General features: G+C 39.6%; 1 protein-coding gene across 3 annotated transcripts in view; it reads right to left on the reverse strand.

Annotated features, from left to right (window-relative positions):
- MATN2 (matrilin 2) overlaps window positions 1-12,563 on the reverse strand; it is a 203,856-nt gene that overhangs the window by 76,521 nt on the left and 114,772 nt on the right. For all 3 annotated transcript variants that reach the window (XM_072603435.1, XM_072603436.1, XM_072603434.1), the window contains exon 5: window positions 11,195-11,317. In XM_072603435.1, the coding sequence (XP_072459536.1) occupies window positions 11,195-11,317 (123 nt within the window). The remainder of the gene's footprint in view (window positions 1-11,194; window positions 11,318-12,563) is intronic.

Here is a 12,563-nt window from a genome sequence, read left to right on the forward strand (position 1 = left end):
CTAGTACTACATACGCATCTATTTTATAGCATGTTGTTCATCCTCAAAGAAATAAATAAAATATGTATGTATGAATGTGCATGTATTGTATATAGGATAGTATATATACTGATATGTATACATCAATGATATATGAATGATATGTATACATAGATATATACACATACATAGGTATATGGCATACATACATATAGGATAGGATATGATGTATACATATAAATATATGTATAGATATATACATACATATACATATATATGTACATTTATACATATGTATAGTAGAGAGAATACAGAGACACTACTAGGAGATGAGGGGGATTACAAAAAAATATGACACAATTTCTACCCTAAAAGAACATATCTAATTGGGAAACTAAAACAAAGACATAAAAGAACATAGACTATAAGCTCCTTGAGAGCAGGGACTGTTTCTTTTTGTCTTTTACATTGAACTATACTATAGCATAGTGAATCTTTGTTACATTGAATTGAATGACCACATACTTCCTTATTGTATTCTTCAAGCTTTTATTTAATTTGACAAACATTATGAAATGTTAACTTGGCTGAAGGTACTATGCTAGGGCTGAGGCTACAAGGTCCCTCAAGGACCTTCTGTTTTACTAGGGGGATAACACATGTACACTGATAGATACAAGGTAATTTGTATCTATTGTCTCTATTTCTACTAAATAGCAAAAGAGAACCCTAACAACTAGGGGACCAGGGAAAGGGGAGAAGGTGGCGCCTGAGATGAACCTTGAAGGAAAACAAGAATTCTGAGGAGCCGAGATGAGGAGGGAGGACATTTCAGGATGGTCTATAAATATTCATGAAGGCAGGAGATAATCTAATGTTTAATCTTGGTGATTTAATGTGAAATATTTTTGAAGGTAAGTAATGTGAGATAAGTATGAGAAGCTAGTGGAGACTTGGGTTGTGGTAAATGGCTGGCTACGGAGCTTATAATTTATCCTAGAAGCCATGCTGTTTACTGTTTGTTCTTTGTTCTCAAAAAGAACCATGACATCAGGGAGGTGATGCCATGACATTCAAGTGAATTGGATTTAAGCGAGGGAGGGCTGTGCAAAGCTCCCAGCCTCACCTTCTCCTCCAGAGTTATCTGGGTGCCGTGGTCAAATATGAATCAGAACAACTGGAAATGGCCCAGGATGCAGCGGAGGACCTTGGCCTTTTTAAGCTAAGGGCTTTAACGGGTCTCAACAGAGAGCCACTCAAAGCCTTTTGAACAGGGGCATGAAATGGTCAGTCCTGTTCTTTTGAAATATTATTTTGACCTCCATGTAAAAGATCACTGAGAAAGGGGACGAACTGGAGGCAGGGATATAAACTAGGGGGCTATTATTGAAAAAGGCAAAAATTAAATTAGTTGCTGCCTTTAATGTGCTTACATTGTACTGGGGGTGGTATAGAGGCAGACAAGTTAAGTATAATGCAGGGTAGGGGATGAAAGAAAGATGGGAGAGATCAGACAAAATGCTCTAAGAGAATTTGAGGAGTAAAAGATCAGTCACACTAGGAATGACTGAATAAATTGTGGAAGAGTGGAATGGAATATTTCTGTGCCGTAAGAACCAATGAATCTGGAGACTTCAGAGAAACCTTGGAAGGTTGGTATGAACTGATTTAGATGGAAATGAATAGGTCAGGAGAACAATTTACACAAAGACCACAATACTATAGAGGAAAATCACTTTTAAATATTAGAGAATTCTGATCAACTATGACTTCACCACCCTCCCCTTGGCAGAGGGGATTTCCTGGAAATGTAGAATGACATGCATTTTGAGATCTGGCTAATATATTGATTTGCTTTCCTTCGCTATGTTTATTTTTTACAAGGAAGGACTTCTATAGAGGGTGCGGTAAATTAGTGGGTGATAATAGAGGCACCAAATGAAAGAAGGGAAAAAAGGGAAAGAAGAAAGGATGGAAAGAATGTCAATAAAATATATACAGCAGAGAGCAGAAAGAAAATCAGAAGGAAACACAAATAGGGCAATTTTGTCATTGTAACCTGGGCTTCAAGATGAGAGATGGAAAGGGGGAGAGGGAGAGACAGAGACAGAGAGACAGACAGAGAGTGAGCTCTAAACTCTTGTAGGTATACAAGACAATCAGGAACCATATGTGTGTCTGTCTTCAAGCCAGAAAGAAGACTGCCTCTCCTTCAAAGCTCTCATACCAATGCCACATTTCACACAGGCACATAGTTTCTAAATACCATCCTTCCCATCAAGCAGGAGAATCTTATGTAAAACGCTCCAGGCTTGAAACCTGGGATACATGATTCTCTTGTTAAATTTAATATACACTTAAAAAACCCAAACTGTACAGAATAGAAGTTCATGTTTTTTATTCTTCTTTGTGAACACTATGATGAGTTCATGTTTGTTAAATTCCTAGTATATGTATATATGTATATATATATATATATATATACATATATACATACACACACACATATATAATTAAAGAAAACTGAAGGCAGTAGGTGGTACGGTGGAGACAGCTAGGTTACATAATGAACAGAATGCTGGATGTGGAATTGAATTCAAACCCCACCTCAGACACTTGTTTAGTTGTGTTGTGTACATAAGGTGGATTTTAGTGTGTGTAAAGTGAATTTTTATTATTATTTCTCAGAGTTCCATTTCCCAGGATCCATAGCCATAACAATTTCCTGTTCCTAAGTACTAGATATGAGTTCCCACAGTTATGATTCAAAACATCTCCACTACACTTGCCCAGAGTTATATAATGGTGAATAATATAAACCTCCACTACAGCTTGGCTGTGCAGTGACTTACATGGATGTGGTGATGTAAACTTGTGAGGCTATTGCTGGCAATATGCCTTCTTTGTCTGATGCCCTATAAAGCAGGTGGTCACTAGTTAGTGAATGGGGAACCCTTAGGGTTGAATGCACAAATGTTGTGTGTGCTTTGATCGACCCCCATCAAGGCTTGAAGGGGAATCTGTGTTTGCCTCAACTGGCCCCCATGGAGGCTTGAGAGGATTTAGGGGAAGCACAAGTTGTGCCTGTCTTGACTGACCCCATAGAGATTTAGGAGTAGTTGCCCTCCTTTCTCAGCAGCCTCTGCAAGAAGGGTGATTAGGTGATGTAGGAGTTTGTGCTCTCATTATCAGCAATCCTCTTCTGATAAAATGAGACTAGAATAAAGTAAGATTATTAACCCCTTCTTAGTGTCTTTCCTGTCTGATCAAATCAAGAGTGAACCTGTGTGCTGTGTTTATCTGTCTTACATGTAATCCTAGGGAAGTCACCCTCAGTTGGTTCATCTGTAAAATCGGGGTAATAATAACAGCTCACAGGATGGTTGTGAAGATCAAATGAGATAATACATGTAAAGTGCTTTGCAAACCTTAAAACACAATATAAAAGCTAGCTATTATTACAATTAATAATAGTAATATAAAGTTTAATAGAACTGATAACCCCAGCTGATTCTTGAAGGTAGATAAGGAATCAGAAAGGCAGAAATTAAGGAAAAGTTCATTGCACGTATGAACAATGGCTTCTGTGAGGTCGAGGTGGTGAGAGACAGTATGTTGAATTGAGGGAATGCCTAACAGTGTGTCTTGGCTGCCATGTTGAGGCAACAGAGTATCCTAAAACCAATAATGGAGCACTGAGGGTTTTTGAGCAGGGGAGTTATATTTCAGACATGTCCATTAGGAAGATTATTTTGGTATCTGATAGATTGGAAAGGGGAGAGCTTGGAGGTACGGAAACTTAGAGGTAAGAATACTGTTAAAAATAGATAGATTGTTAACCAGTATTGCTGCATGGACAGCAAGACCTGGAATAACATTGCCTCCAAAGAACTAAAAATGAGCATCATTATATGGTAAGTGGGTTAAGTTTCAACATATAACCAATAAGAAAGGCTGAAAAAAGAATGGAAATAAATGATGTCATTAGAATTGAATGACAGAAAGAGAAGATGGACTGGTCACATGTTGAGAGTGAAGGATGACAGATGGATAGCCAGAGGGTTCCACTGGTACCCTCCTAGAAAATGAGGAAGACTTTCAACCCACTGAGTAGACTCCTTCAGCGAAAATTTGGAGAAAAATGAATGAGAGTCCCACAACATGGGCAGGCAAGGATGGGTAATGATCTGCATGATGGAGGAAATTCTCAAACTGAAGAGATCATTGATCCATTTGAGAGTCTGTCTAAGGTGATGAGGGCCTGAAGATGATGTTGAGTGGAGAGAAGGGAATGGATTCAAGAGACGTAGTGGAGGCAGAATCGACCATGCCTGGCAACTGCTTGGATATGGGATGAGGGAGGGGAAGGGTCAAAGAAGACTCTGACAATATGTATTGTATAGATGACTGGGAAAGTAATGGTATCCTCCTTGCAAAGAGGAAAGTTTGAAGGAGAGGTGAATTTAGGGGGAGAGGAGAACAAGCTCAGTTTTAGACATGCTGAGCTCAAGGTTCATTGGGTAAACTATGTTGACTAAGTCTCATAAGCTTATAGAACTGTGAGGAAATCATTTTGTAAACCTTAGAGTTTGATGTCAATGTAAATGACTCATCATGGTCTATTCCCATGGCTTCAATGATCACCTGTAGAAAGATGGCTTCCAAAGCCATGATTACTTTTCTGACTTTTTTTTTGAGGGGTAAAGGAGAAACCAGGGAAGAATTATTGTTATGAAGTGGTGCTTGAGTCAAGACAAATTTAATGAGACTGGCTTAGACCCTGATATAAATGACCTTGACAGACAGCATCTTGAATATTCAAAAGAGCTTTGTGCCTTAGTCACTCACCCCCTGAGAAATAAAACAGAGACAAACAATTTTCCTATTTTTTCTTTATTAATTAATTTATTTTAAATTTTCACCATTCACTTCCACAAGATTTTGAGTTCCAAATTTTCTCCCCATCTCTCCCCTCCCCCACCCAAGATGGTATGCATTCTGATTACCCCATCCCCTGATCTGCCCCTCCTTCTATCACCACCACTCCTTATCTTGTGCCCTTCCCTTCTATTTTCCCGTAGGGCAAGAAAGATTTCTATACCCCACTGCCTGTATAATTTATTTCCCAGTTGCATGTACAAACAATTTTTAGCATTCCTTTTGAAAACTCTGAGTTCCAAATTCTCTCCTTTTCTTCCTCCCCACCCACCCTGCTTTCCTGACTTTTGGTTGTGCTTCTCTACATATCTGCTGGGCAGCTCTATCTGCTGATGTCCTACTATCACCTTGATTTCTATTTGTCTAAAATTGAAGTCATTGTCCTTCCCTCCAAACCAGCTCTTCTTCATTTGGGTTAATGGGGCTAATTAATGGCTTCCAAGGCTCAAGATCTTGAAGGAATCCTTAGAGCCTCCCTTTTTCCTCCCCTTATATATCAAGTGCACCACCAGTTCTTCAGATTTTTCTTTCAGAAATTCAACCAATTCTTTTCCATTTTTATGAACATCACCTTCATCTAGGACTTCATCGTCTCACACCTTTACTGCAATAGTCTCCTTATGGATCTTCTTGCTGCTAACCTCTCCTGTGTCCAATCTAGATTACATAACATTGCCAAATTAATATGCCTAAAACAACCTTTTGTAATTACCTACCACTCCCTTCCCCCATGCACATTCAGAAACCAGCACAGCACAGTGGAAAGAGGGTTGGACCTAGATTTAGAGAACTTGGGTTCAAACCCCACTGTTGACACTTAACTATGTCACTTTGGGCAAGTCACTTAGCTTCACTGGACCTCTTCCAATCTTCATCATCACTAAAAATGAGGTTGAACTAAATAGCTTCTGAGGAATATCACCCCATGACTATCTCTATGAAAATGCCCAGAATCTTTGGTTTTGCTTTCAAAGAATCCATAATCTGGCCTCTTCCTCCCTCTCCAACTTTGTCTCCTCTTATTCTACTCTTGTAAATGAGCCCTCTTGTTCAGCCAAATTGGTCTTCTCACTCTTTCCCAAAACACACCATGAACATTCCTACCTTCAAGCACTTGCTTATATCATTTGGATAGCCTAGAATACCCTGCCTTTTCTTCTCTACCCCTCTTAGCTCAGCTGCTGGGAAGTTTCCCCTCTTCTGAACTCACAGACTCACAACTCCTTAGAATCAGGAGGGACTTGAGAGAGATCACTTTATCCTTATTGCCTCTATCATTCCTTCGGCACTCCACACCTGCTGTCATATATTGTTATTTACCATTACCTGGGTTATTATCCTCTTGCCAGCAGGGACTGTGTTATGCTTCTCTGTATTTCCAGTGCCTAGCACAATGCCATGAATACATTATGTGCTCAATAAATGTTTGTTGAATTGAGAAGGAAACTTCCCACTCCAAAGCTTGATGATGGATGATGACAGAAGTACCCTCAGATGGGGCCAAGACAGAAATGACCAGAGCCTTGGGAGGAAGGGACTGTGTTACTTGAGAGTTTGTAACAGATGAAGAGGGAAGTACCTGGATTCTGAGTCTGTCCCAAAGCCTAGAACTGGTGACAGTGGACTTCAAATTGCTCAGAGAAAAGACAGGCCTAAAAATCACACAGGGAAGATTGGTACAAGAGAGATGGGACGCTCACAAGAATAAAATTCAGATGATGCAAACACAAATTGTTCTGATGGGAATGGTGGGGGTAGGGAGACTCTAAGGAAAGTGGATATGCAAGGAACTCAGTTTCAAGAAAGAAAAGGCAGTGATGATTGATAACAGGGTGAATTAAAAATAGCGGCATGGTTTCATAAGAATCAGTAATTCCAGAACTCAATAAATGTGAGACCAGAAATGAATCCCAAGGACAATAAAAGGGCTTTTAAAGTCTATCCTGGGCTTAAAGAGGAAGGTCAAAGAAGGGTTTGAACTGTTATTTATTTAGGAGGGGGAAAGGAGGATGATAAAAGATGATGGATAAAATGTAAAACTACTTAACTCTCATTTTGCTTCAGGAAGAATCATCTTCAGATGATGGAGTAGTAAAAAACTGCATGATAGAGAAAATTATGAACACTGGGCTTGGAGTCAGAAATATCTGGGCTCAGATTCCAGCTCAGACACTTACTAACTGTGTGACCCTGGGCAAGTCACCTAAACTCTGCCTGTTTTCTCATCTATAAAACGAGCGTGATCGTTTTATACCGACCTCACAGGGTTGCTATGAGGATCAAATGAGATATAATGTAGGCAAAACACTTGACCAACCATAAAGAACTATTTAAATGTTAGCTTTAGTTACAGTAAGCCTGTGTTTAGCTACCTACCCTCAATCAATAGCTAGTCGGTCAATAAATATTTATTAAATGCCTACTATGTGACAGGCACTGTGCTAAATATTTGGGATACAAAGTAGATGGCCTGTTCTCAAGGAGCCCATGATCTAATGGGGGAGATAAACACAAACCATGTATAAACAAGCTATAATTGGAAATATTCAACAGAGACAAGGCACTAGAATTAAGGCAGATAGGAAAAGGCTTCCTGAAGAAGAGGAGATTTTAGCTGGAATTTGAAGGAGGCCAGGGAAGCCAGGGTAGATGAGGAAGAGCATTTCAGGAATGGGGGACACCCAGAGAAAATACCCAGAGCCAGGAAATGGAGTATCTTATTCAAGGATCAGCAAAGAAGCCAGTACCACTGGACTAAAGGATAGAAGGGAAGGCGAGGTAAGATGTCAGAAGACTGGAAAGGTGTGTTTTTTGGGGGAAAGGTTATGGAGAACTTTGATCAACAATTGGTTGAGTTCCCAATATGTTCAGAGCTCAGTGCTGGGAATATAAAGTCAAAAATTGAGGCAAACTAAATCCCAAGGCTCTGAAAGAACTTTCGGATATGACAACTGCCCTGTTGTCAATGACCTTGGAAGAATAGTGGAGGGTAGGAAATGTGCCATAGGTAGAGAGATGGGTAATGTAGTTCTGATTTTGCAAAGGGGATGAAAGAGAATTTGAAGCAGTGAGGTGATATAATGGGCAGCTGGGTGGTGCAGTGAGTAGAGCACTGGGCCTGGAATCAGGAAGACTTTTTCCTAAGTTCAGATCTGACTTCAGACACTTACTAGCTCTGTGACCTATGCAAGTCACTTAACCATTTGCCTCAGTTTCTTCATCTGTTAAATGAGTCAGAGAAGGAATGCAAACCACTTCAACATCTTTGCCAAGAAAACCCCAAATGGGGTCATGAAGAGTCAGAGATAGCTGAAATGAATGAACAACAACCAAAAGGGGATACCTTGAATAGGTGTTGGACCTAGATTTAGGAAGTCTCTAGTTCAAATTCTCCTTCAGGCACTTACTAGCTATGTGACTATGGGGAAATCATTTCACCTCACTTTCCTGGGAGGTATGTACCTCCCAGGGTTGCTGTAAAGATAAAATGGGATGATATTTATAAGGTGTTTTGCAAATCATTAAGCACTATAAAAATGGTAGCTATTATTATTAGACTTCTTTTAACCATAAGCCAGTGAACTTGACTTTGATTCCTGGCAAAATTATTGAATATATTATTAAGATGATGGTTTGTAAGCACTTAGGGAAGTGACAGTCTTCAAGAGCTAGCTCTCATTTATCAAGAACAAGTTGTGCTTGACTGACTTGTGACCTTTTTTGGCAGGATACTGGTATATCTGGGAATCAATATGGCCATAATACACCTATATCTCAGCTAGACATTTGACAAAATCTCTCTTGTGGACAAGATGGAGAGATGTGGACTGGATCGTAGTATGATGTAAGTGGATCTGATTCCGTGTCAATGACTGAGCTCAAAGAATATTGATTATTAGAACAAGGATGACCTGAAAGGAGGTTCTTGAGTCTTTGGCCCCATTCTGTTCAACAAAATTGTTAATGACTTGTATGAAAACACCATTGACATGCTTATCAAAAATTGTGGATGACCCAAACCTGTGAGGGGATAATACTCAGTGTTAAGACAGTAAAAGATCTGGGCAGGCTGTTGAGGCTGACCCAATTTAATAACATTTAATAGGGATAAGTATAAAGTTCTGTATTTGGGGTAAAAGCAAATTAACTGCAGAAGTACTGATTGAGAAAGGCGGGCCTTGACAGGAGTTCCAATGAAAAAAACTTGGGAGTTTTAGCGAACTGCAAGTTCAGCAAGATCTTTAACTGCAAGAGGTATAACTGAAAATGTTAATGCAAACCTTTCTAGAATCAGTAAAGTAAGTGATATTCCAACTTATTATGCTTTTAATAGGCCTCAGTTCAGCTCCTGTGGGCCCCTTCTCTCAGTGGTAAATTCTTCCTGAGAGAGTTCTTCCCTTCTTGGAAAAGGGCTCAGACCAGCTGTTCTTGATTCTCTGGACATAGTCACTGTGCCAATGTGGGCCTCTCCTTCTCCCTACTCTCAATTTGATGGGAGCTCCCATTTTTATGTGTTATCTTTCCCCATTAGGATACGAGCTCCTCATGGGTAGCTCCTAGCCTTCTTTTTACTGGCACCCAGCACTTAGTATAATGACTGGTACGTAATAAGCACTTAATAAATGCTTGTTACTTGCCAGTTCCTACGGGAAGGACTTTTACAATCTGAAGAGCGTACAGAGTAAGAGTATGACCAACGTGGTGAGAGCACAGTGCCTGACACATATTAGGCGCTCAATGAACACTTGTACACTGACTGACTGATTATAAACCATATCAAAAGAATTGGTTGGAGGAACTTGGAATATTTAATTTTGAGGAGAGAAGACGTGGTTACTCTCATTGATTATTTGAAGGGGAATTTGTGGAAGAGAGATGCCCAGAATGTAAGCCCTCTGAAAGCAGGAATTGTTTGTCATTTTGGCTTTGTATTTTCCCAGTGCCTTGCATGTAATGAGCATTGAATAAATTTAATAATAACAAATAATATTATAAATATATTATATATTTATAGATATATACATATAAATATATAATATAAATAAATATTAAATCGATAAATTGAATTGAACTGAGTTGAATCAGATTTGCTTTATTTGACTTCAGAAGAATAATGGGTAGAAGTTGCAGGGACAAACTCCAGCCCAACCTCAGGACAAAATTCCTAACAGAGCTATTTTAAAATGGAGTAGCCTACTTCAGAAGGTAGTTAAGTAAACCATCACTGCAATTGGTTGGTGGGGAGGTTGGATGGTTGACCACTGGTTGGGATGTTGTAAAGAGTATTTCTGTGTAGGTATGGGTTCAACCTGATGGTCTCTGGGGCCCCTTTTTACTCTTTCATCATCCACTCTCTCTTATTCCATACTTGGGACCAATAGCTAGAAAAGAGGATGGGTAATCTTATCCACTTATGGGCAATAGGAAAATAGCTATTATTAAGTTTGGCTTATTAGCTAACTTGGCTAATTTAGCTCCTGGGTAATCATGTCACTGTTATCTCTTGATTATCGTATGCCAAGTGAATGGCAAATCACAACTATAAATTGCTGAGAACCCCAAAATTAACTAAAACTATGCCTTGTGTACAATTGGGCGTGTATTCTATAACATTCCAAATTCAGCATTACCTATACATCTCTCCATATTAATATGCCTAACCTCAGCTAGGTTTCTAGCATCCCCCAGAACGTTGTTCCAAGCCCAATTAATCACATACTTCTACCCTCTCTCATTCCCTGTCTCAGGAATCAGCATACTCCTCAACCCATTGCCTGGGGCCCATCCAGCCTCCACACACAGAATCACAGATCTCAGGAGCTGGAAAGGACTTCAGAAGTCATCTAGTCTAACCAACAGCTGACTGAAAAAAATCTCTTTTCAAGGGTCTGCTTTCTATATGATCTAATTGTGGCGATATTTTCTAGTCATTTCAGAATGAATATAAGAAGTATTTAAAGTCTTAGATTTTTCACTTTAAATGGTGACCTGCTCTTCTGCTTTTGGCATCTTGGGCTATAAAAGCACCCCAAGAATAACAGACCAATTCCACTATAGTAGAATGCCTTTTGAGATACCTTCCATTCTTGTCTGTGTGCCTGTGAAAAAGTCTGTGAAGGTATCAGCTTCTATTTGATGGAGGAGAGGGCGGGGCTTAAACCCAACCAGCTCTAACTGCTCACTTGGAAACACAGAGTGCTTTCTCACCTTGGTGCCCTCTTCTCCCTTCCCCTCACCTGTTTCTTCCATAATATATCAGTTTAGCATCAATACTCACTGACACATTTCTTTCCATCTTCAGCGAGGGTGTAACCATTATAGCACTGGCACACGTAAGATCCGGGAACATTCACACAGATCTGCTCACAGGCATGGTCCTGCATTTCACATAGATCCTGAACTGAAACACAGGGTGAGGCCGTTAGAAGATGTTTGTGTGGAGACCATAGACAAAGCTTTATCTTCAGGGATTTCAAAGCACGAGACGATTTAATTTACAGTTCTTCAGCACTTTAAATTACCACCGCCACCAAACACTAGAGTCCTTGCATCAAGAATCCTGTTAGATACAGTACAAAGATAACACCCTAGACACAATTCTTCCCCTTATAAATTTAAAAGTACTTTGAAACTAAACCAAATCTTGTCCTTCATCACTTTCAAAGGATTTTCTACCAACCTTCCTCCCCACTGTCTTTCACATTTTATAGATAGGGAAATTGAGGCAAAGGGCAATTAAATGACCCATATCACTAATGACAGATCCAAGAATTCCTGAGCTTTTATTAGCCCATCAGGATACATTCCTTGTCAAATGTCTTAGGAATAAGTGTGGTGCTGTAGTTGGTGTGTGGAAAGTGGAGTCAGGATTCTTTCTTCATTCCTCTCTGAGTTATATTTCTGAGTCTCCAGGATCTTCTCTATTATGTTCCAGAAGCTTCTTTACCCTGGAAGCTCACTACACCCATGAACTTCACACACTGAAAGCACCTTTGCTTTGTGGTCTCTCTCTCGGCTTGAGTGGTTCCTTCCAGAACCGCCATTTTAAGAAAACCATCCAGGACACCGGGGTTTCATTCCTCTCTAGGCTGTATTCCTGGTATCGTAATCTCTTCCTCCGAACCTTTTCAGCTCCTTTTTATTTGCTGTTCTCTCATTAGAATATAAGCTGCTTGGGGCAGCTAGGTGGCACAGTGGATAGAGCACAGGCTCTTGAGTCAGGAGGACCTGAGTTCCAATCACACCATTGATACTTACTAGCTGTGTGACTCTGGGCAAGTTACTTAACCCCTATAGCCTCGAAAAAATGTAAGCTCTTTGAGGGCAGGGCTCATCTTTCTGATTGTATCTTCATTCCACAAGGAAGTGCCTGACAAATAGTAAGGCTTAATAAATACTTGTTGACTTGACAGGAAGACCTGACTTCAAACCCCACTTCTGACTTTTATGAGTTATTACTAAAATAATTGTGATTATTAATAATCATTAATAAAATAAATAAATAAATAATATAAATAAAATAATTTCCCTAATAAATAACTGAGGGAAAAATGATAAATGGAAAACCTGGAGGAGAGTGCTAGACAATGTAAATTACAAAAGGTGCCTGGATTCTTATGATAAGTTACCATTGTTGTTTGGTCAAA

Source organism: Notamacropus eugenii, chromosome 4 (assembly GCF_028372415.1).
Source record: "Notamacropus eugenii isolate mMacEug1 chromosome 4, mMacEug1.pri_v2, whole genome shotgun sequence".
NCBI classification, from domain to species: Eukaryota; Metazoa; Chordata; class Mammalia; order Diprotodontia; family Macropodidae; genus Notamacropus; species Notamacropus eugenii.